The sequence below is a fragment of the Myotis myotis genome, unplaced genomic scaffold, assembly GCF_014108235.1.
Source record: "Myotis myotis isolate mMyoMyo1 unplaced genomic scaffold, mMyoMyo1.p scaffold_m19_p_1, whole genome shotgun sequence".
Classification (NCBI taxonomy): domain Eukaryota; kingdom Metazoa; phylum Chordata; class Mammalia; order Chiroptera; family Vespertilionidae; genus Myotis; species Myotis myotis.
This window is the reverse complement of record NW_023416313.1, coordinates 190,390,507-190,412,690: the sequence shown is the minus strand read 5'-3', so window position 1 is coordinate 190,412,690 and position 22,184 is coordinate 190,390,507. Positions and strand designations below refer to the sequence as shown.

The 22,184-nt window shown below is 41.4% G+C and overlaps 1 protein-coding gene across 1 annotated transcript in view; it reads left to right on the top strand.

Moving 5' to 3' along the window:
• The window catches only part of SLC35F4 (solute carrier family 35 member F4), a 169,729-nt gene that overhangs the window by 134,234 nt on the left and 13,311 nt on the right, over window positions 1-22,184 (top strand). Inside the window, exons 2-4 of the mRNA XM_036325137.1 lie at window positions 8,927-9,112; window positions 13,514-13,811; window positions 18,952-19,171. Coding sequence (XP_036181030.1) covers window positions 8,927-9,112; window positions 13,514-13,811; window positions 18,952-19,171 — 704 coding nt within the window. The remainder of the gene's footprint in view (window positions 1-8,926; window positions 9,113-13,513; window positions 13,812-18,951; window positions 19,172-22,184) is intronic.

Here is a 22,184-nt window from a genome sequence, read left to right as displayed (position 1 = left end):
TCAGCAGGGTTGCTTCCTTCTGAGGCCTGTGAGAAGGAATCTATTCCATGCCTTTTGCCTCTGGCCCAGCTCCAGGTGTTTTGCCAAAAATCTTTGGCATTATTTGGCTGGTAGAAGCATCACCCCTATATCTGCCTTTGTCTTCATGTGTTTTCCCTGTGTGTGTGTCTGTCCAAATTTCTCATTTTATATGGACACTGGTCATATGTGGTTAGGGCTCACTTTAATTTGATTATCTCTTATCTTTGCCCAAAATAAGGTCAAGTTCTGACATACAGCAGGTTAGGACTTCAACATACGAATTTTGGGGGACACAATTTAACCCATAACCTCTGCTATAGCTTCAATGACTTGTCCATGTGCTGGTGACTCTCAAATCTGTGTCTCAACCCAAACCTGTCTTTTTAACTCCAGACCTGTGTGCCCAACCGCCTGCTGTCCATCTTCCCCTGGATGACCTTAAACTGAACATGTCACCTTCTCCCTGAACTAGGTCCTCCTTCTAGCCCAGTGAATGGTGTCTGATAATTCATATTAACAGAGTACCACAACTCAATGGCTCAAATTCATTATATTCACTTTCTGATAATTCTGGAAGTAGACCTTGAGCCCAGACAGTTGGTTTTAGGCCTGGAGCTGTTCATTAAAAGGAGAGTAGGATCTAGGTAAGTGAGAAAGAGGATTGTATGACTGTGGAGCTGGGACTGGCCACTGTGGGTTTCATTCAAGGACTGTGTCACCCACCCACCTGATAGGTGAGGGCACCCATAACAATTGTGAAAATGACTTGATGCTGGTAGCTTCCTTCATATGCCCCAAGACAAAAACTTACAAGTAGTTTTGTTATCAGTGGAAGTGGAGTTTTTGGGGTACCGTGGGGAAAGGAATTTCCTGAGGCCCCCTGGGAGATGGGGTTTCATGGAAAGCTTTATTGATGATGTAAACTTAAGGGAGTTCCTCTCCAAGGTCCCATCTCCATTTGTCCTTCCACGGAAAAAGTTCAATCTTGTCTTCAGCAGGGCCAGATTTAAGGCCATTGCCCAGAATTTCTGCTCCATATTAAAGTCCAGTGCAGTCCAGCATCTGGCTAGTCTAGCTTATGTTTCCAGCTGCAGTTCATTGTCTGCATGGACATGAGCCACATGGCTATGGAGAGAGAACAGGCGAGCACACGGGCATGTGTGGGTCATGGAGCAAGAGCACAAGAGCTAGAGAGGGGACTCTCTGTCTGGGCATTAACCCTTCCAAGATTTCACACCCTTGCAGTGGCTTCACCCTCCTAGTCAGTGATCTTTTTTCCAGGCTAGACTGAGAGACAAGCACCTTCCCTACGTCATTGCACAGATGCCTACCAGCCCCTTTGTTCTATCTCTTCCTCCAGTGTTCTGCAGGGAATAGATGAGTGGTTCCCTGGGGAACATGAAGCTTCCCAGATAACCATGCTTATAATATCTGGCCTCCCTTTGCTCTTTTTCTTTTATTAATATCGATAAGTAGCTAATTACAACAATAACCGTAGATTGTGGTTTAAGTCAGTAATCAGCTGCCTCTGCCAGCTCTTGACTTGACTCCTCCTGAGTGACACATGTAAATGCTAACAGCATTAACTGTACCCTGGTATACTCAACTGCATTTTTATTTTTTTCCCCTCATAAAAAAAAGTCATAGGTATTTTGTGAACCAATCCATAGGCTAATGGTTTAAGAGCCAATTCCCGCATAAAAAGACATCCGTGGACCACTGGCAGTGGCCAGGGGTTGAGCAGTCTGCTGGCTCCTTGATTAAAGGCTGGCTTATCCACGCATTCAGCATTTAACTCTCTTTATGGTATTATAGAAAATGAGGGCAGTCATCATGCCTTCTTGTCTTTCTTGCACTCAACTGAGGGCTAAACACATAGTAGGCATCAGTAACTTGTTAATTAATGGGTTATCAAAGCATCAGGCCAGTTGTCACAGGCCTTTGGTTTATCCTGAATTGGTTTTGACTATAATGAATTGTGAATCTGCCTTATTAATGCTTTGTCGAATCCATCAATCAAAGTTCTCACCAGGGCCATTTGGAAGGGAATGTATTCCAGGGAGCCCTAACAGAGAGGAATTTGTAAATAAAGGGTTTCCACAGTTAGTAGATAATATTTTCCAAGATCTTCAAGGTAACAGTGACATTGCAAGAGGATGGTAGTGATGCTACACAGTGCATAGAAGGATCTTAGTACCCTTTCTATGTACTTGTATGTGGGTCAATACCCTGGTTCAAATGACAAGGAAATCAATACTTTGGGGGCAGAAGAGACAAATTCTCTACTAGAAGAAAGTCAATGTGAAGGTGTAATGAGAGGCAAACAGGATGATTCAAGGGAGCAAGCTCAGCATATGAGAAACCAGAATTAGAAAACAAATCACAAGTAGTTACTTACTTTAATAAGTTATTCTTTCTAGCATAAACACTCCCACTGCATCTAATATATGATTTAAATACTATTACATTATGTATGTGATTTAAGAGTAGTGCACGCAGTGTTATAAAAAACAAATACTTGCATAGTCGTAAGGCTCACATCTTACTTCTTAAGATTAAGGGGTGTGTATTCAAAACTACAGTTTCCAGAACTAAAACTTTTATCGATTTATACCAGACCAGGACAGCACTTTTAGTTTTATTTCTTCATACAGCACAGTATTTTCTTACCTATTTTGCTTCAACTTATTGAGCTGATCTCTTTGGGAAATGTTCTGGACTGGATCTTAAATTCCTTTGAGTTTTCTTGGGTTGAGGTGAATATTTTGGAACCATCACGACAGGCCTTTTTACTGTAAGGATAATGAATCTCCACTTGCTGTTGGCATTAGGGTGACAGAAATGACATGAGGAGAAGTGAGGTTGGTGCAGTGTAGAGATTTTCCCTCTCCACCTTCACTTGGGCATTAGCCAGCAATCTTCCAGGGGGAAACTTGCCCCCAGGTGTTCAGCAAAGGTAACTTGGGTAGTTATGTCCCCTTACGAATGTATGCCATTGGGTTCTTACAGGGGAGCTGGCAAGAATTCCAGAAAATCTTCCTAAATGCTCTCAATGGTTCCCTCTCTGAGCTCAGAGAATGTCCTCTATAGAGATGGCTGCAATCCAAAAAGAAGTGGTGACGTTGCCAAGTGGGAGGGGATTGGCGGTATGGATAAAAGAAGATGAAGTGATTAAGAAGTGTACATTCTAGCTATATAAACAGTCATGGGGATGTAAAGTACAGCATAGGGAATATAGTTAATAACATTGTAGTAATTATGTATGGTGTCAGATGGGTACTAGGCTTATTGGGGTGATTAGTTGGTAAGTTACCTAAATGTCTAATCTCTGTGTTGTACACCTGAAACTAATATAATGTATGTCAACTGTAATTGAAAAAAAAACTATTTTAATTAAGAAGTGGTAAGTAAAGACATCAGTGAGAAAGGGGAAAGGGCTGCTGAGGAGGGAGCTGCAGGGTTGGGTCATGTTAAAGCCCTGATTGTCAGCATCAGACAGGGAGGGCTTTTGATTGGAACCCTCAGAAGTCAGTTAACAAAAGGGAGATTTAATGAGTAGATCTGGGAGGTGAGACTCACAGAACCTTGAAAAATGGGTGGGGAACTAAGAGGACATGACAGCTGAGCAGCCAAAACAATCTGCCAGGATGCTACTGTTACTATCACTACCTGATACCCTGCTGCTCATGAAAAAGCAACAAGCTGGCTTCCTTGAGATTCAAAGTTCTGGATAGGGCGGTCTGATTGACTGAAACTAAGTCATGCCTGCACCCTATTGCCAGAGGCAGGGGGGATTCTTTGGTTTCCTTTAGCTTCCTTTGTGGGGTGTGGTATGGGACATTGTTTCCCTAAATGGGAAGGAAATTGGGTGCTGGACATTAAAAATAGGACAGAGGGCCAACGTATCCACATTAAAAACACTCAGGGAGTTGTTAACTGGACTTAGAGATTTTGTAAAAAAAAAAAATATTATTTATTCTTTTGCAACAACAACAAAAAAAACCCACATTCTATTATCTAGGAAATTATTTAAAATCAGGACTATCACCAAAAAATTGTAAAGGCAATTTTTCTGCTGATTCCATCTATAGGATCAGCCAAATACATTAAAAATATTCCTATTTTGGGAATACTTAAAAACCCATTTCATATTTCTATGAATATTCAGAAGAAATCACCTAGGTTAACTCATAATTTAATTTTACCAATGACAGCAGGTGTAACAGGCTCAATAGTCAGAGACTGGGTATGAGCAAGATAAGAGGTAGCTGAAGTTAAAAAAAAATTAGACATAATAAAACATTGGTATGGTTAGGGCCATATTGAGATAGCACTGAGGAAGTAAAGCTTGATATTGGAGGGAGACTTAGGGCCAGAAATGATCTAAACAAGCAAGTATTAAGGATGATATTTTATTTGGGGGAAGGGAGCCATAATCAATGAATCTTGACCCCCACCTGTTCTTTAGAATACAAATCCAGAACATGTGTTTGACAAGTATGAGTGTTGCTCAAGCAAGAATGTCGTTATTGGGGCCGGGGGTGAGGGGCAGGAGAGGAACCATCTGATGTGACTAATGAGAGACTTCCAACCCATCACTCCTAATACAGTTTACTCTCAATACCTATTAAAATCTGAACACTGCTCATCCACAGAATTTGCAATGCCCAGGCACTCACTGTGGCATAGAAAATAGATATAATAGATATAATAGACTGCATCCCAAGTGACATTCTTAATATCTATTTTTGTCAGGACTGGCTTTATATTAATCGAATTCCAATGCTATATAGCATGGGACAGTGTCTTTATTTACAGGATCGAATATGATTGTTTCATGGCCCAAGCCCTGACGTGCCTCTGGGCCTGGCTCTGAAGTTTCAAGTTTGCCTTTTTAGGACAATGATTGAAATATCTTTCCACAAATCAACCAGTGTGAGGCAGCTGGCAGCAGGCAATGGGCTTTTGGCTCTATTGCATAAGCAAGAACAGAAGCGAGGGCATAACACGTCAGTGAAAACGAAGAAGCAAAAAAAATTACTATTTGGCTTACAAATCCAACACTTGCTAGCTACACATGATATATCAACTTTTTAGTAACTATGGCCAATATTTATCTCAACCCCATGTCAGCTTGCTATCCAACCTATTTTTGGGCTTCTTCCTTTCCACCTTCTACAATTGCCAAATGATCATGAAATGAAACCTGATATATTCACCCAAGGATACATGAGAAGGCACAACTCATGTAAAAATTTTTAAAAAAGATATTTGAAAGATAAATTAAAAATGACTTGGAGTATCTGAGTGTGAGTGCCTTTTGAAGAATATGAATAAATGAGGGTTCACTGAATTGCAGGCAGCCTCTTTTAATCAACTTTGAAGTATTCAATCAGAAACCATAGTAAATGATACAGTATACACTTTTAGATATGTAAAATAGTAACATCCATTTTTGGCACTTTGATAATAATATTAGCATAGCATTAATTTAAGCATAGTAATCAGCATGTAATTCTTCTGTTGATTTTTTGAATAGCTGTACATTTTTTGTTTAATTCCAAGATTAAATAATAATTTTTCATCAGGTCATCTTAAGGCATTACTAACAGATACTACAGCAACTCCATTTTCAGATACCTCTCTACTCATTTTTTTCCAAGATTGAGAAAACCATATATGCTTTCATGGAGAGGCCTGGACTGTGGAGCTAACATTTGCATCTAAGTTGCACTGCTGTTCTGTTAGGTTCTTGAGGCTCAGGAACACAAGATTACTTTGGACATCACTGCTTCTCAACGTTCTGATTTGATTCCTGCAAGTGATTACTCACACAAGTACATAACCCAATGTATTCAAAGCCAAATTAAGACCAAGATGTCATTGCTATTTCAAGATTTTGCTTTCCATTTGACAGTTTCTACCTCCTTTCTGCCCATCTCAGAAACACCAGAACAAGACATAGCCCCCATAATCCAGCGAAAGTGATAGCCTCTGTTCTCCACCTTGTATCAGCAAGACTATAAAGACGCTCCCAACTTACAAGGAAGAACAAACACAGATGCCCCAGGGAGTGGTCAGAGCAGTCTACCTGTCTTGGAGCTGATGTCTATCAGTGTCCAAGTTGATCCTGATACTCTGTTTCTAATGATCCCAGTTGCTTTGCAGAAGGTATTTTATGAGGTCATGCTGTGTATAGAATATTTTACTGGTCTTTATAATTTATTATAAAAATTATAGTCTATATAGATAACAAGAATAATTATTGATATGTGTATATACATGGGTTTATATATATACACATATTTCCCAGCTCTGACCTACTAAGAAGACCTATTTTCAGGGATGTCCCACTAACAGTAAACACACAGCCAGTTGTTGGTTTCTAAATACCATTCTCCAATGAGAGGAAATAGGGGTCTGGGAGAGATGACTGATTCTAGGAGTTGGCAGGGAAAATAAAAGATGAGTCCAGAGCATCTTGTAATGGCAGAAAGTAAGGAAAAGCTCCAAAAACAAAAAGAATGGGAATACATCAAAGGAACTCAGAAGTCAATCTCCCAATGGCGAAAGATGAAATAACTTGAGCAAAAGAATAAACAATCCAGGTTTGATCATAGCTCAAAGTAGAAAATAAATATACCTGAGTCCACACTGAAATAGATAAATGAGTGAATAAAGGGCGGAAAAGAGAAACATCTTCTCTTCACAAGAATTCCAAATAATATGTGCAGACACTCTCCCTCAACACGTCCCCATTCCCCACACCAAGTGTGGGGTGGACGTAGTTACCTGTTTCCAAAGAACAAAGTATGAAAAGGGGAGAAAGACAGGGGGGAACCAGACCAACACTGCTTTGGCCAGGTGATCGAGGCTAACATCACCAGTAATAAGTCATACTGGCAGCATACAATGACTGATATCACATGATAAGGGCACTTCACCTCTGTTGTGCTTTCCCCCAAAACACATAGCCCCAATATAACCATGAGAAAAGACATTTGATAAAATTCAATTTGAGGGACGTCCTACAAAATACATCTCCAGCACTTCTCAAAACTGTCACAGTAATGAGACAAGGACAGACTGAAGTACTGTCATAGACGGTGGGCGGCTAAGGAGACATGATGACTAAATGTTATGTGGTGTCCTGGATGGGATCCTGGAATAGAGGAAGGTCATTACTGACACAACTAGCGTAACCCAGAGGAAGTTTGCAGTGCGGTTGGTAGTAATTGCCAATGTTAATGCCTTCATTTTGACAAATGCCCCAGGGGTATGTAAAATATTAGCGCTAAAGGAAACTGGATGGAGAGCACATGGGAACTCTGAACTATCTTTTGACCTCTTCTGTAAATATACTATGATTCCACACTTAAAAGTTTACTTACAGAGAGAGAAGAACACAGTCTCTGACATCAGGCAGCTGACGCAAATGGAGTATCAGAGCATCACTCAGGAGAAAGGGAAGCATTGGGGCAGCGAGTGCAGGGGGCCGTCAGTGAGCCCAGACGGCACAAGTTCAAAGAAAGTGTAGGTGCATATGATCTACCGGTGAACAGTGCATGAACCAATCAGAACCTGGTCAAGGATTTTAGCATTGGGCTGGCTTTGGCGTGTTCCCGATAGAGGAACAGCCGTGGAAGGCTTGAAAGCTGTCAGCACTGAGAGTAAAGGGTCAGAGCACAGCCAGACCAGCCTCACTGAAATGGAGTATTCAGGTTGGGGTAGGGCTGGCCATGTAAATTGAGGTCCCAGTGCAAAATGAAAATGTAGGGCCCCTTGGACAAAAAGCAGAAAATATGGCTGTTTTCTTTCCCTCTCTCTTTTTCTCTATATGTCTCCGTGTGTGTGTGTGTGTGTGTGTGTGTGTGTGTGTGTGTGTGTGTGTGTGTGTGTCCATACCCTGGCATTTTTTGCTATTTAATATCTGCTCCCTTGGACACTGGATATTTTCTGGGTGAGTGCAGGCCCCACAGATACTGGCAGCCCCACCCTGGAACCCCAGCACTCTGCATGCCAGCTCTCAGGGTTCTGTGAGATTGCCAGGCAGGGCCAAAGGTGAACCCACCCCAGGAGGTAAGGAGACAACAGGAACATGCATGAACTGAGGCTCTGAGCCCCTGCCTATGCTCCATTATCCCATCAGAAGCCACCTACAAAAGACAGTTTAAGAGATAAAAGTATTAAGAATTTCCAAGTGGCAACTATATGTCACCCACCCTTGGATATGTGTGGTGATGGTGGTGGTGGTGGTGGTGGTGGTGGTGGTGTTTGTGGGGCTCCTTTTGAGCACAGAGCCCTGTGTGACTACATGGATGCAGGCACATGAAGCAGACCTGAGTTGGGGATTCGTAGGAGATTAATCAGGATCGGAAGGGGCTTAGCCTGTGGAGGATCCTGAAGGCTGAGTTTTGTCTGTAACAGTGGACAGAGGCCAGAGGTGACTGAGGAGACACAACGAAATTAGGTGTTAGTGATTAATCTGACGGAAAGTGCATCGTGGATGTGACAGGAGACACTGTTGGCAGCTTTACCAGTTAGGAATGGAACAGTCAGCCTTGGGAAGGAAAGGAAGAAGTCAGCAGCATAACATAACACTTCCCTTTCCTTGAGGCAAACTATTAGATAGTGTTAACAGTTCTGATTCAGAACAGATGGATCAACCCAAACACCATATTCTAATGTTCATTTCTAGTTAGTGGATTTATCTCAAAAGACCCTCATCAATGTAGCATTTTCTTTTTAGGAGCCCCTTTTATAAAATTAGAAATGAGCTCAATGCGTGTTCCATATGGGCTGTGATTGTGGCTGCCATGTATTTCACTGCCAAGGCATTTTAAGTCTGTTTCCAATTTTTTTCCTCCAGGAAGTTCTGAAACTGGTGTGAACCCTTTCTTCCCAGGTACCTCCCGATCATCAGTCCCTCGATGTAAACCAGGAGCCAACTGCCCCAGTTCACACAGCGGCATCAGTAGACAGCTGTCCCCCCTGTCTGTCACCGAAGATTCTTCTGCTCCGATTCTTGAACTTCAGAGCCGAGGATCCTCTGGAGTTTGTGGACACAGAGTCGAGAGGCAGAACAAATCAGGTATGGTGCTGGCCTCTTAATAACAGTACATCCAAGGAACCTTCTAACCAGCCGTCAAAGATCTCACCATTGTCACAGAACGGAGACGTTACCTGGACGTTTAGGAGTGGTGAGGGGAAGGTTTATCAAGCAAGAGGAGACGGAAGAGGGAAATGTATAGATACGGTCAGTCCACAACTTAGGATGGTTTGGCTTAGGATTTTTTGGCTTTAAGATCATGTGAAAGCAATGTGCATTCAGTAGAAACTACATTTTGAATTTTGAATCTTGATCTTTTCTGGGCTAGTGATATGTGGTACGATCCTCTTTCCTGATGTTGGACAGCAGCAGTAACCACACCTTCCAGTCAGCCATGCAATCATGAGGGTAAACAAGCTACACCCTACAGTGTAGTATTAAATGCATTTTAGACTTATGATATTTTCAATTTATGATGGGTTTATTGGGATGTAACCCCATCGTAAGTCAAGGAGTATGATTTGTACAACGTCTTAGTGTGCACAATGTAGCAGAGAAACTGAATATCAAAACCTATTGGTGAAGAGTTCAACATGGTTCAACAATGACATCTAATGGTGTTTGTAAGGTAACTGGTTTTTCTCATCTTCAAGGTGTCAAAAGCCCGCATCTTTTATCGCAGCCCTGGGGTTCCTAACAGCACAGTGTGCCCAGTCTGAAAAGAATAGAAACACCAGTAAAATCAGACTCTGCTCTTGCCAGTCCTTGGAGCACCTGTAGTCTCCCCAGTTTTACACTTCCTTCAGGACACTTGTCACGTGCCTCCCTAATCAGCATTTGCTGATCAGTCAAGACCTTTAGCCTTTCCTCTCATCTGCATGACCACTTACCAACTCCTGGGCTACTTGAATTGCTAGATAAATATATAACTATATCCACGAGTTTCCTAACAAATTTATCATTTTTAACATAGCCAACTCTGCTAGGCTACTGCCCAATACTGGTTTTTTATGTTGGTCATCTTTATGTCGTCCCCAGAGAATGTTCTCAATCCCCGAGTCCATACTCACTTCTTCTCATCATAGGACCACACCCTACCTTCCCCCAAAGAGCAAAAGAATTGAGTACTATCAGATGCTTTCCTTTCTGCCTCAAAACATCTGTTCTCTTGTTGCCTACTGCTGTCAATGAGGGACCACCTTTGACTTATATGTTTCTACCATTCTGCTGTTAACTCCTTTTCCTGTAGCCAGGGTCACCTCTCCATCTCTTCCACTGGCATTTTTCAATTTCTCCTCCATTTGTTCCCTCAGCTTGGCCAGCAACATATTAAAATGTCCTGCAGACTTAAAAACAGTAACAATAGCAAAAACAGAAAAATAATTGGGTAGTAAAAACAAAACAAAACAAAAAAACTCCAGAACTTTGAGAAAACTGGCTTTAAAAATAAAGAGAAATGACAACTCAGGGAACACAGTTAGGGTGAGATAAACCAAGGAATAGAGTAGGCCTGAAAGCCCCTTCTAGGGTCCTACTAATTTGAGAAGAGGTTTCTTTATATAAGCAAAGATATTATTCAGAAAATAACAATATTTTTAAATGATATGAACTCCAAGACTCAAATATTTTTAAAAAGTGAAAAAAACGGCATCTTAAATCTTCAGAAACTTTTAATTGGCTTTAATATGTTGCAGTAATATTCTTATTATTCCAGTCATCTACAGAACAGAATGTTCCAGTAAATTAACCATGCTGGTTAATAAAGACTTGCCCTGTCTATCATATACACTTTATAAATTTCAAACACTCTACCATTAACGATCATATGGGACATAATTTACTCTTTCTGTAATGTTCAGACAGCATTTAGGATATTGTGGGGCACCAAAGAAAAAGGAGAAAAGAATAATTTGAAGAGCAGCTCACCAAGCTTTCATGAACGTTACATGAAATGAATCCCATAATATGGATATTATCACTGTTTGGCAGATAAAGAAACCAAGACTGGAATGAAACATACATGCAGGGCCATACAATGGCAAGGCTGGGACTTACATGTGTGTTTCCAAATTCCAATGGCCTCTACCATCAATTTATATGGCTCCAATCAAAGTTCCTAAAAATGGATGGAGTTCCTGGTAAATCAATTTCAAGGATATATGCAAAACTATAAACCTAAGCAGAATTATATAAAAATCATGTTTAAAATAGAAAAATAAATGAATTCTGGAGACTCAATCTTCCTATAGTACCTATAGAGGGTAAAAATTAAAGAATTGGCAACAACTAAATGTAGTTAGCAGAAGAATGGGCCAACACTATGGGAGGATTTAGGTGACTATTGATGTCATCAGAAGTCCTGTCCGTGGTATGATGGTAGTACAGAGCAATTTATGAAGGCAGATGTCAGCTCAAAGGGATCCTTAAAGTCTCTGTAGAATCATTTCTCCTTTATGAGATAGTCCCTGAGAAAAATGTAACCTGAAATGCGATCTCTTAAGTGTCACTTCTCTTAAACCTCATGCAAGATTGTCATTCCTCCCACCCATTTCTGAAACTTCCAGTGCTTGAACAGAGCGCTCAAGCCTGAATCCCAGACAGAATGAATATTCAGAATAAAACGGTTGGACCCTGAGGTCATACTGACTTGGAGTTAGCCATGGATAATCTTCAGCCAAGTCTCAGGTTTTTTATCTATAAAATGGGTATGATGATACCTACTTAATGGGGTAGGTTTGTGTTCCCTTCCCAGCCTCCCAACCTAAGAGTCTCTTATTCTGCCCTCTTATTAATTCTAAGTTTTCCCCCTCTACTTTCTGCATAAGCCACATGATCATAGAGGGAATTTGCACAACTGTTTTCAAGGAAAGCTCTTCACTGTCCACTGTCAAGGGAGCTGGCTAACTCATACTTCCAGACTCAGCTTAATGTCATTGCATCATGAAAGTTTCTCATGATCATCTCCCACACCACCCCGTAATAAGTGCTTGTCCACTGCCTCTGTATGGCCTTGTATCTGCCAAAGTTGGCCCTTATCACACTGTCTGAGATGTGCTTTCTGGCTTTCCACCAGGCCATGAACTCAAGTCTTTCATCTTTGAACCCCTGGGACCCAGCTAGCTAACTAGCTTCTGGTAGCCTCCACAGAATTTGGTTGTCATCCTCTGGAGACCTAGATGCAAGAAACTCAGTACTGTTTGTAGGACTTGGAAGTCGTGTAGTAGCTGTGTTCATCTTTACTTGGTTTATAATCCCCAATGAAGAATCACTTTCCATACTTGTGAACCCCTGCTCTCCACATAATTATATCAGGAGGCCTTAGCTGGGTGGAAAGCTTTATCCCAGTGGGGCATTCACACCTGGCCTATTAAGCCATAGGAATGCATTCAGCAGGAGAGCCAGCAGGTTCTAGAGATGTAAAGCGAGAAACCCATCTACCTGCAATCTGTGGACTGCACCACACTCCTGACCAGGATAAACATTGTGCTTCAGGGAGGTACCTGCAGACACAAGAGAATCTTGCAGATAATTCTGCCTCCCTTCCCCCAGGAGTCTACCACCTGAGATCTCAGCACTGGGACTCAGGGGGACCTTTTCTCTCACTTAACTTCCTGACAGGTACATACACTTATTGTTGAACTTGTTTCCCCTATCATGGCAGAAAGCCTTTAGGATTGTCACTTTCAGGTGCTTTGACTATTTTAGTGTGGGAAAAAAAGCTACTAAATATTTTTAGTAAATGTAAAAAAACAAACAAAATAGAACTCACTGTGCTCCCAGGACTACATTAAATAGTAATTTGTCCTGAGGTGGGGAATGATTTTGTGTAGTCAGGACTTCCTCTATTTTAGGGGCACATTGTTTTCCAATTTAATAGTAATCTTTGCTGCATTTTTTTTAAAAAACAAATTCAGTGGAATATAACCACGAATACTTGCTTCTCATTCACTTTTCTCATCAGCAGATACAAGGCTGCTTTGGGTGGGTGCTGCTTGTTCTGCCACATAGAACAAAAGAGCAGCAACTCTTTGGTACTTGCCATTCTAGAGACAGAGAGGACTCGCAAAAGAGCTGGTGGGACCTTGTGATGCCTCTTAAAAAGCTCTTCTGGGAGGTGTTACACTGCCCATGTTTGATTAGACAAAGCAGGTCGTGTGGCCAAGACCAAAGTCTTTGGGGCTGAAATGTGTAATTCTTTTACAAGGAAGTGGGTAGGGTGCCCTGAGAAACAGCACAGCATGCACCACGTTCATAAACATTGTCATGGCCTGGATGGAAGACCAAATACATACTGTACCTTACAGACAGAGATTCTGGAGAGAGCATGAGCCAGAGTTATAGGTCTCTTCAAATGATGAACCACTGGTGATCCTGCTGCCTGCCTCTTTGATTGCTGTTTCATAACTCGATTCCCACACATTTGTATTCCTTTCCTGTTTTCAGGGGATGATGGAACACAGACTAATCCTGAGAATAGCAGCCAAGAAAACAGAATCAAGGCTCGCTGCCTGTCCTGCTCATCCGTGGTTCTGAAGGCTGTCTGGGGACTCTTGATCATCTTGTCAGTGTCATCGTCTTGGGTTGGAACCACACAGATTGTAAAAATTACTTATAAGAACTTCTACTGCCCATTTTTCATGACTTGGTTCTCAACAAACTGGAACATTATGTTTTTCCCAGTCTATTATTCTGGTCATCTAGCCACTGCTCAAGTAAAGCAATCGCCAATGAAAAAATTCAGGTAGGTTTTGTTAAATGGCCAATAGGAGGTGTTCTAAAATATATTCATGCAAATATGTATGTTTTCATCTCTTTGCAATATGAGCTGAGTTGACTTGGGGAGTATGGAGATACAGGATCTAAGGTCGGTAATGAACACTAGGAAACAGGATAATTCCTCCCCTAAAAAAAAAAAAAAAAAAAAAAAACAACAACAAAAACCCAAACCAAAACAAAAAAAACCCAAACCAACCAAACAAACAAAAACAAAAAACCATTGTGTGTCTACAATATGCTAGGCACTGTACTGGTGCTTTGCATATCTTGCCTTATTTAATCATCATTGATGATAACATCCACCTTTTACAGAAAGGTTAAATGACTTGTCCAAGGTCACACACTTATGAATAGAGGAACCCAGATTTCTATCCAGACCTATTTATCTTTGAAAGTCATGTTTTAAAAGAACACCCAGTGTCTCCATCCCAGAACAAAACGCTATATTAATAATAGAATTGTTACAAAAACGTTTGCTCAATGTTCTGGACACTGTGGCGCCTAAGCCAATGAAATGACCTGATTCCCTGCAAAGGGAAGTTTGGCCCTGGAATACTTTGAAAGATGCCATTCTTTGCTGGTTAGGAGCACATGTCTGTTGGTTTGCAAGCCATGAACTTGATAGTGCCATGGTTCTAGCAGTTTCTCTGTGCTCACCCTGGCTTCTACAGCCACACCTTGGAGCTCAGGAAGCTGGCAGGGCCCCTGTCATCCAGGCCTGCACAGCACTCAAGCAAGGCAAAAGCAGCTTTTGGGTCAAAATTCTTCTGCTAAGGGACAGCTTCTCGGAAAGGAAAAGCCCAGACCTAAGGAACAACTTCTAGGACAGTCACTCTGAGCACCAAGGGAAGCAGCAGTCAGACCCCCCGTGGATGGCAGTGGGAAAGGGACAGTTCTCTACACCAGCTTGTTGCTCCTCGGCCAAATGACCATCAGTTTGCCTTGAAGGAGCCAAAAGAACCTTCCCTTCTTGCCCCGATCTCTAAAGAAAAGAAGGAATGACTATTATAATTGGTGATTATAAGGCTATTCTTAAAAACTTCACAAACTAGAATGGGTATATCTTCAGCTTCTATTTTCTATCACCAGCTTGGAGTTGCCTGAGAATGTTCAAGTCACACTATGAGCTCATTTCCCATGTGTGTCCATGAAAATTCAATTATAATAAATGAAAAAGAACAATTTAAAAATAAATATGCTCTGGTTCAGAGGAAAGATAAAAGCTTTATATCTATTTGTGATTGCTAAAGATATTTTGTATTTGATACCCATCAAAATAGATATGATCTTGGGGCACAAGGTACTTTTTAATAATACTATTTAATAAATGATCACAGAGAGCGTGATTATCAGACTAAAATTGTCCTTATTTGAAAATACTTGTGAGCACCCCTGGCGGGCGTGGCTACTGGAATGCTCCTGTGTTCAGACACACATGCTGATACAAACAGCAAAAGTGTAGTAGGTGAACTAGGACCTCAGAAGACCTCAGAGCAAGTCAAGTGGGTTTCATTTAACATCACCCATTTCCAAGAGGCCGCTGCTGACAGAGGTGTTGGGCAATAAGCTTCATCTTCACCACATCTCTCATGTCGGACTAACTCTGAGTTTAGAGAGTGAAGCTGACCCTTTCTAAAACCGAACCAAAGAGCTTCTGTTGTCCAGCAGGGAAATCGTCTTTGAAGGGAATATTCCCCAGGGCCTACCTCCAGATGAGAAGCAAATGCTAGCAGAAAACTCTGAGATCCTTGATCTCGTTTCCCCTGTAGACCCATCAACACCATCGGCCAAGAAGATAACGGGGCAGAAGAAGGGGAAAATGGAATTAGTGTGTAAGACCGGGAACAGAATTTGCCCCTGGCACCAGACCCTCTCACCAGTTTCTTCTTTCCTCTTGAATAGCATGAAAGCATTCCCAGTTTTTTTCTCATCACTAACATGGAAAGACATTTTAATCAAGGATCAAATCTAGATGGTAACAGCTGTCCATTTGGAAATCGTTTTTGATATTTCCATCATTCCATTTATATACTATCAAGAGAATTCAGTCGCCTCAGGTGAATTTGAAGTTTAAGAAGAAAAAGAAAACACAATATACTGTAGTTTGAACACGAGTGTTTTCCTCAGGAAGAACGTCTCTAGAGGGAAAGATCTATTTGTCTATGTCAGGCACGGGTGAAATGACATCAGAAAAGGGTCAGTAACCAGCAGATGCTGTAAGGATGATGGCTGTGATTAAATGATCAGTGCCCCAAGTCCTAAGCTTCAGTCCAAGGTTCTCCCCCTCTCAATGCCGCTTGTCTAGAAATTCCGATCCCATCATCCCAAGGAGAGATGCACTTTATTTGCTTCTCCACAGAAATAGATTCTTTTTTTTTAAATTTATTTTCCCTTTATTGATTAAGATATTACAAATGTTCCCCTATCCCCCCAGTGTCCTCTCATCCCCCAATCCTGCCCTCACCCTCACCCCCTGTTGTCCACATCCATTGCTTATGCTTATCTGCATGCATACAAGTCCTTTGGTTGATCTCTCCCCCTCTCCCCCACCCTCCCCTACTTTCCCTCTGAGTTTTGAGCATCTGATCGATGCTTCTCTGTCTCTGCATCTATTTTTGTTCATTGGTTTATGTTGTTCATTATAATCCACAAATGAGTGAGAGCATGTGATATTTATCTTTCTCTGACTGACTTATTTCTCTTAGCATAATGCTCTCCAGCTCCATCCATGCTGTTGCAAATGGTAGGAGTTCCTTCCTTTTTACAGCAGCATAGTATTCCATTGTGTATATGTACCACAGTTTTTTAATCCATTCATCTGCTGATGGGCACTTAGGCTCATTCCAAATCTTAGCTATTATAAATTGTGCTACTATGAACATAGGGATGCATATATCCTTTCTGATTGGTGTTTCTGGTTTCTTGGGATATATTCCTAGAAGTGGGATCACTGGGTCAAATGGAAGTTCCATTTTTAGTTTTTTGAGGAAACTCCATACTGTTCTCCCAGTGGCTGCACCAGTTTGCATTCCCACCAGCAGTGAACGAGTGTTCCTTTTTCTCTGCATCCTCACCAGCACTTGTCGTTTGTAGATTTGTTGATGATAGCCAGTCTGACAGGTGTGAGATGGTACCTCATTGTAGTTTTGATTTGCATAGTCTTTGCATTTCTTAGCACCTTAATGCTTAAATAGCAGAAGGTTCTACATGGGTGACCTGGTATTTGAATGGAGAGTGTTTTTTATTCCTGCAACAGCAGTGACAAATGAAGAGAAGGTTAGCAGTGAGAGAAAAAGGGAAAAAGAGTGGAATGATTAGGTATTCAATAGCTGGGGGACAGGGTGAGCCAGGTGAAAAGAACGGTCTCTTCAGGCAAGGGTGGGGGCCCTCCCACAGCAGTGCTTTGCTTGGAAGGGGGGGGGGGTCTCCGGAGTGGGGGAGGGGGTCTCCGTGTCCATGTGCCTCCGTTGGTCTTCCCCCTAGGGGTCTAACATTCGCTTGTGTGTATACAAAGTCTTTGCTCAAGGGCACTCAACCCAGCCTGGTGGTGGGCTCTGGGAAGGAGGAACCATCACTGACTAAGGCCAGTGATAAGAAAAGACATTCTTTAATCAGAAATGGGTTTGTTGTGGTTCTCCATAAATGTGTATATTGAAGGCATTTAGTAGTTGTAGATGTTAGGATTAACCTACAACTCTCAACTCTAGCTTTTCCTGTGTGTGTGAGCACATGTCATTTGTGTTTCCTTTACAAAGGCTTTGCCTTTGGGTTACTTAGTCCCTTCACTAAAGTTTTGTGTCTTTCAAGATAAAGTTTACCTTTGGAGAATCGTGTTTTCGTTTTATGAAAATTCTTCTCTTTGGTGGTCTCCCGCATGACACTACACAGTTTCTATGTGTGCAAATTGCATTTTTAACCTTCCGGGGATCTCTAGTTTGCAATTCCCAGCATTCTCAGCAATATTTTCTATGAGACTTATGTTGAAGGCCACACCCCTGTGCTCAGAGCCTCGCCAGTTTGTCACTTCCCCCACCATGAGGTCCTCCTGCTTCATTCATATGAGACTAACATGGGTAAGGATTACTTTGGTTTGTAATACTTTGAGGCACAATTATTTCTCTTCAGAAAATGCTAGGAGAAAAACTAGTACTACCAGTAGTACCAACTGAAACCATGTATATATATTTCATTATAAATGTGTAAACATTAGTAACCTGTTGCTTTGAACAAGACACTTATATTACTCTTGAAAATACAATGCCTGGCATGTGATAGTTGCCCAATACATGTCTGAATGAACAACTGAGAGAAAAAATAAAGCCGAATTCTCCCAGTGGCAAGCCTGTTTTCAGTGTATAGTCAAATAAGCAGTTATTCTATCACTTCCGTTACTGGCTTAAACACTCTCATTAAAATAGACCCTTGTGCTAAATAATCTATTTAGTCAGAAATCAAACAAATCAAAGTTTTAACTGAAGTGACTATTTTTGCACAATGAATCCAGATGATTCCTCCTAAATAGCCAAATGTTTGTATATAGTAAAGTTGAGTTGAGTTTTGTTTTTACTTTCTTTGTTGTTTTATGTTTTTTCTGGTTTAAAATGCTGGAGAGAAAAAGAAATTAGCCAATTGGGCAGATATATTAGAAAGAGGCATAGTTTCTTAGAAATACTAGAATCCCAAGCCATGTGTGTCTTTGCAGGATATTGAGGCTGAGAGTTGCAGCCTGTTCACGCAGTAGCAGCCATCTGGGTCCTGCCACATTCTCCCCTTGGGAAAGAACCTTCTCTTTTTCAGTAGCTAATAACCCCAGAAACCACACATTTCTCTATTTCTCTGGGCTTCCCTGAGATTCTTGGGCAACAGCAGAATGGCTGCCCAGTGGTCTCAAGCGCACATCTAGATAGAAGAGGCCTGGCTCTGTGCCTGGGAGATGCGGGCTCTTTTGCGTGGAACCCTTGTGGCCTGTAGGTGGCAGGACTGGGTTCAGTATGTTCCACAGATGACCAATGAGTCCTGAATGTTCTGTGCTCTTGCCTGGAAATGGGTGTCAACACAAGATGTCACAAATAGTACCTGACTATTCACCTCTTTTTCTTTCCTAGGGAATGCAGTCGGATTTTTGGGGAAGATGGTCTGACGTTGAAGCTCTTTCTTAAAAGGACTGCTCCCTTTTCTATTCTGTGGACTTTGACGAACTACCTGTACTTACTGGCTTTAAAGAAGCTGACAGCCACGGATGTCTCCGCTCTGTTCTGTTGTAACAAAGCCTTTGTCTTCTTGCTGTCGTGGATCGTGCTGAAAGACAGGTTCATGGGAGTGAGGGTAATGGCACATTTGATTCAATGCGCGAGGCTGCCCTTGGTCGTAAATCCTGGCATCAGGAGAGCTGCTTTGTTTCATGGAGTTTCTGTAAAACTTTCCTATTGGTTCTGAGAACAAAATGGGATTTGAAGATGGATTAGGATGCCCAGGCAGTTGCAACATCATGAAAGGATAAAGAGATTTCCATTGGGCAGTCAGCTGATTTCAACAGGAGGCACTAAAACATGGAAAATAGGTTCTTTTTTTTTTTTAAAGAATTAAGGGTATGATCTACTCCTTCTGTCCTTAGGAAAGAAGGTCTGAGCAAATTAGCCACAGTAAAGATTATGATTTGGTTGTGTGTTTTTTCCAATCAGCATATGTTGGGATAACTTCCTCATGTTTCTCTCCCCCAAGATGGAGTTAATTAATATTAGTGTAAGTGGACAAGATAAACAAACAGTAGTTAAAGTCACTGGTGATGGCACAGTGCTAGGCCATATATCCGTGTGACTAGTCTAGAAATGGAACTAAAAGCAACAACTTGTACTTCTTGGTACAAATTAACTGAACTGCATTAAACTTCAACCAACCACTTCAATTCCAACTTTATTCCTTTCAAAAGTAACATGGATTTTAAAAAACTATTTTTGTATGCTTAGTCTATATTAGATTGATTAAAAGACATGCAAATTTAAGGAGTCAGATCTCATTTATATACTCTAGCATGCCACCATGATGGAAATATTGGGGAAATAATTCTTTAGAAAGAGGTGTAAATGAATAGCCTTTTCCCAGAAGATAAACATCACTTAATTATTGTTCTCTGAAAGAGATGTCCATGATTGTAATCAAAATGTTATTCTTGTTGCAATGATTCCAGGGCCCTGGAATACTGAAGTTACTATCTATATTAGAAAGCTTATGATCGCCATAACCCTGAAAGCTTTTTAAAAATAGCCAATCAGCAAATTCCGGTTGTATCGTTGGAGATGCTGCTCAGAAATTCAGGACTAAAGATTGACATGAACAAGAAGTAGGAAGCTATGGCAGAAGACAAGATGAGAAACTGAATCAGCCCATGATGCCATTAGAATATACCCACACATTCCACCAGCTAATCTTAGATGTGACACCAAAGGGAAGCTTCATATTTTATATGTGGAGCACTGGTGCTGGCTGTTCACCATCAGGTACCCTGACAAGTTCTTGAGAGCAGGGACCTTCCCTATATTGCTCACTGCTCCATTCAGGAGGAGCTACATGGTTTGTGGGGCCCAGGGCGGAATAAAATGCAGGGTCCCCTGTTAAAAAGTATGAATAATTTCAAGATTAAACCATTAAACCAAGCAGACCATTAAACCAGGAATGGGGCCCTTCTAATCATGGGGCTCTATGCATCTGCACAGGTCACATGCCCTGTGCAGGGGACAAAGTAGGGGCTCAAAAGATATTTGAAGATAGAGTAAATGAACTCATGTTTATTAAATGTTTTTCTTTTCTACTTCCATCATGGATGAACCATGAGAATTTGTCAGAAGAGCGGGAAATAGAGTAGCATCTGAATACCAAAAGGAAGTCAATACATTGACTATTAGATTGACCAGTGAGAAAACCAATTGCATTAGAGTGAATGAATGCATCTAACTATGGAACTTACTGATGCAAGTTCAAGGCATCAGGAGGGTCAATGTTTACTTGAGGTCTTTTAAGAAAAAACAAAAAATCTCAGCTGTGTAACATTTAAATCACAGATTTGATAAATCTGCCTGCAGTGGTTCTCAACCTGTGGGTCGCGAACAATGAAGATACATCCTGCCTATCAGATATTTACATTACGATCCATAACAGTAGCAAAATTACAGTGATGAAGTAGCAACAAAAATAATTTTATGGTTGGGGGTCACCTCAACATGAGGAACTGCATTAAAGGGTCACGGTATCAGGAAGGTTGAGAACCACTGGCCTAGAGGCTACAAAGCATTGCCATTTTAAAACTGGTAGCTGTCATGGGTTGAATGGTGGTGCCCAATAAGGGGTCCATGTCCTAATCCCAAGAACCTGTGAATATGACCTGATTTGGGAAAATGGTCTTTGCCGACATAATTAAGGATCTTGCAAAGAGGAGATTATCCCGGATTATCTGAGTGGCCCCTAAATCCAACAAGTATTTTTTTTAAATGTACTTTATTGATTTTTCACAGAGAGGAAGGGAGTTAGAAACATCGATGAGAGAGAAACATCGATCAGCTGCTTCCTGCACACCTCGTACTGGGGATGTGCCCGCAACCAAGGTACATGCCCTTGACCAGAATCAAACCTGGGACCTTTCAGTCTGCAGGCCGATGCTCTATCCACTGAGCCAAACCGGTTAGGGCTCCCACAAGTATTCTTATGGGAGACACACACGGAAGAGACGAAGAGACAATGTGACCACAGAGACAGATTTTGGAGTGATGTGGCACAAGCCCAGGAAAACTGGGGCAGCCACCAGAACCTGGAAGAGGCAAGGAATGTATTCTCTCCTAGAGGTACCCCTGGGAGCATAGCTCTGCTGGATTTAAACTTCTGACCTCCAGAACTGGCAAAGAATACATTTCTGTTGGTTTTAGTCACCAAATTTGTGGTAATTTGTTACAGTAGCCTCAGGAAACTAAACAGCATCTGTAAGTAATAAGACCTGATAGAAAAAATGTTGAGGAGTCCATAAGTAATTGTTATAAATATATACACAAAGTAAGACATCATAGATGGCAAAATGGTAAGCATTAGTGTCAGGCATGCTGGTAGAAGTCAGATACTTTTCTTGTTAAATGACAGGAAATGCTTCTCTTCTCACTGTGAAGCATTGGGAAGGGTGTAAGCTGTGTTTCAGAAGATTGTCAAGGTGTAATTTTAATGATGCCCAGAATCAGGCCAGGGAATAGGAGAAGCACCAGAACGCATTCAGCATTTTGCCTTTTGACAATCTCAGCAATTCTTTTCCTCCTAAGACATATTGAGAACATGCATAATTAGGTCATTTGAGAAATTA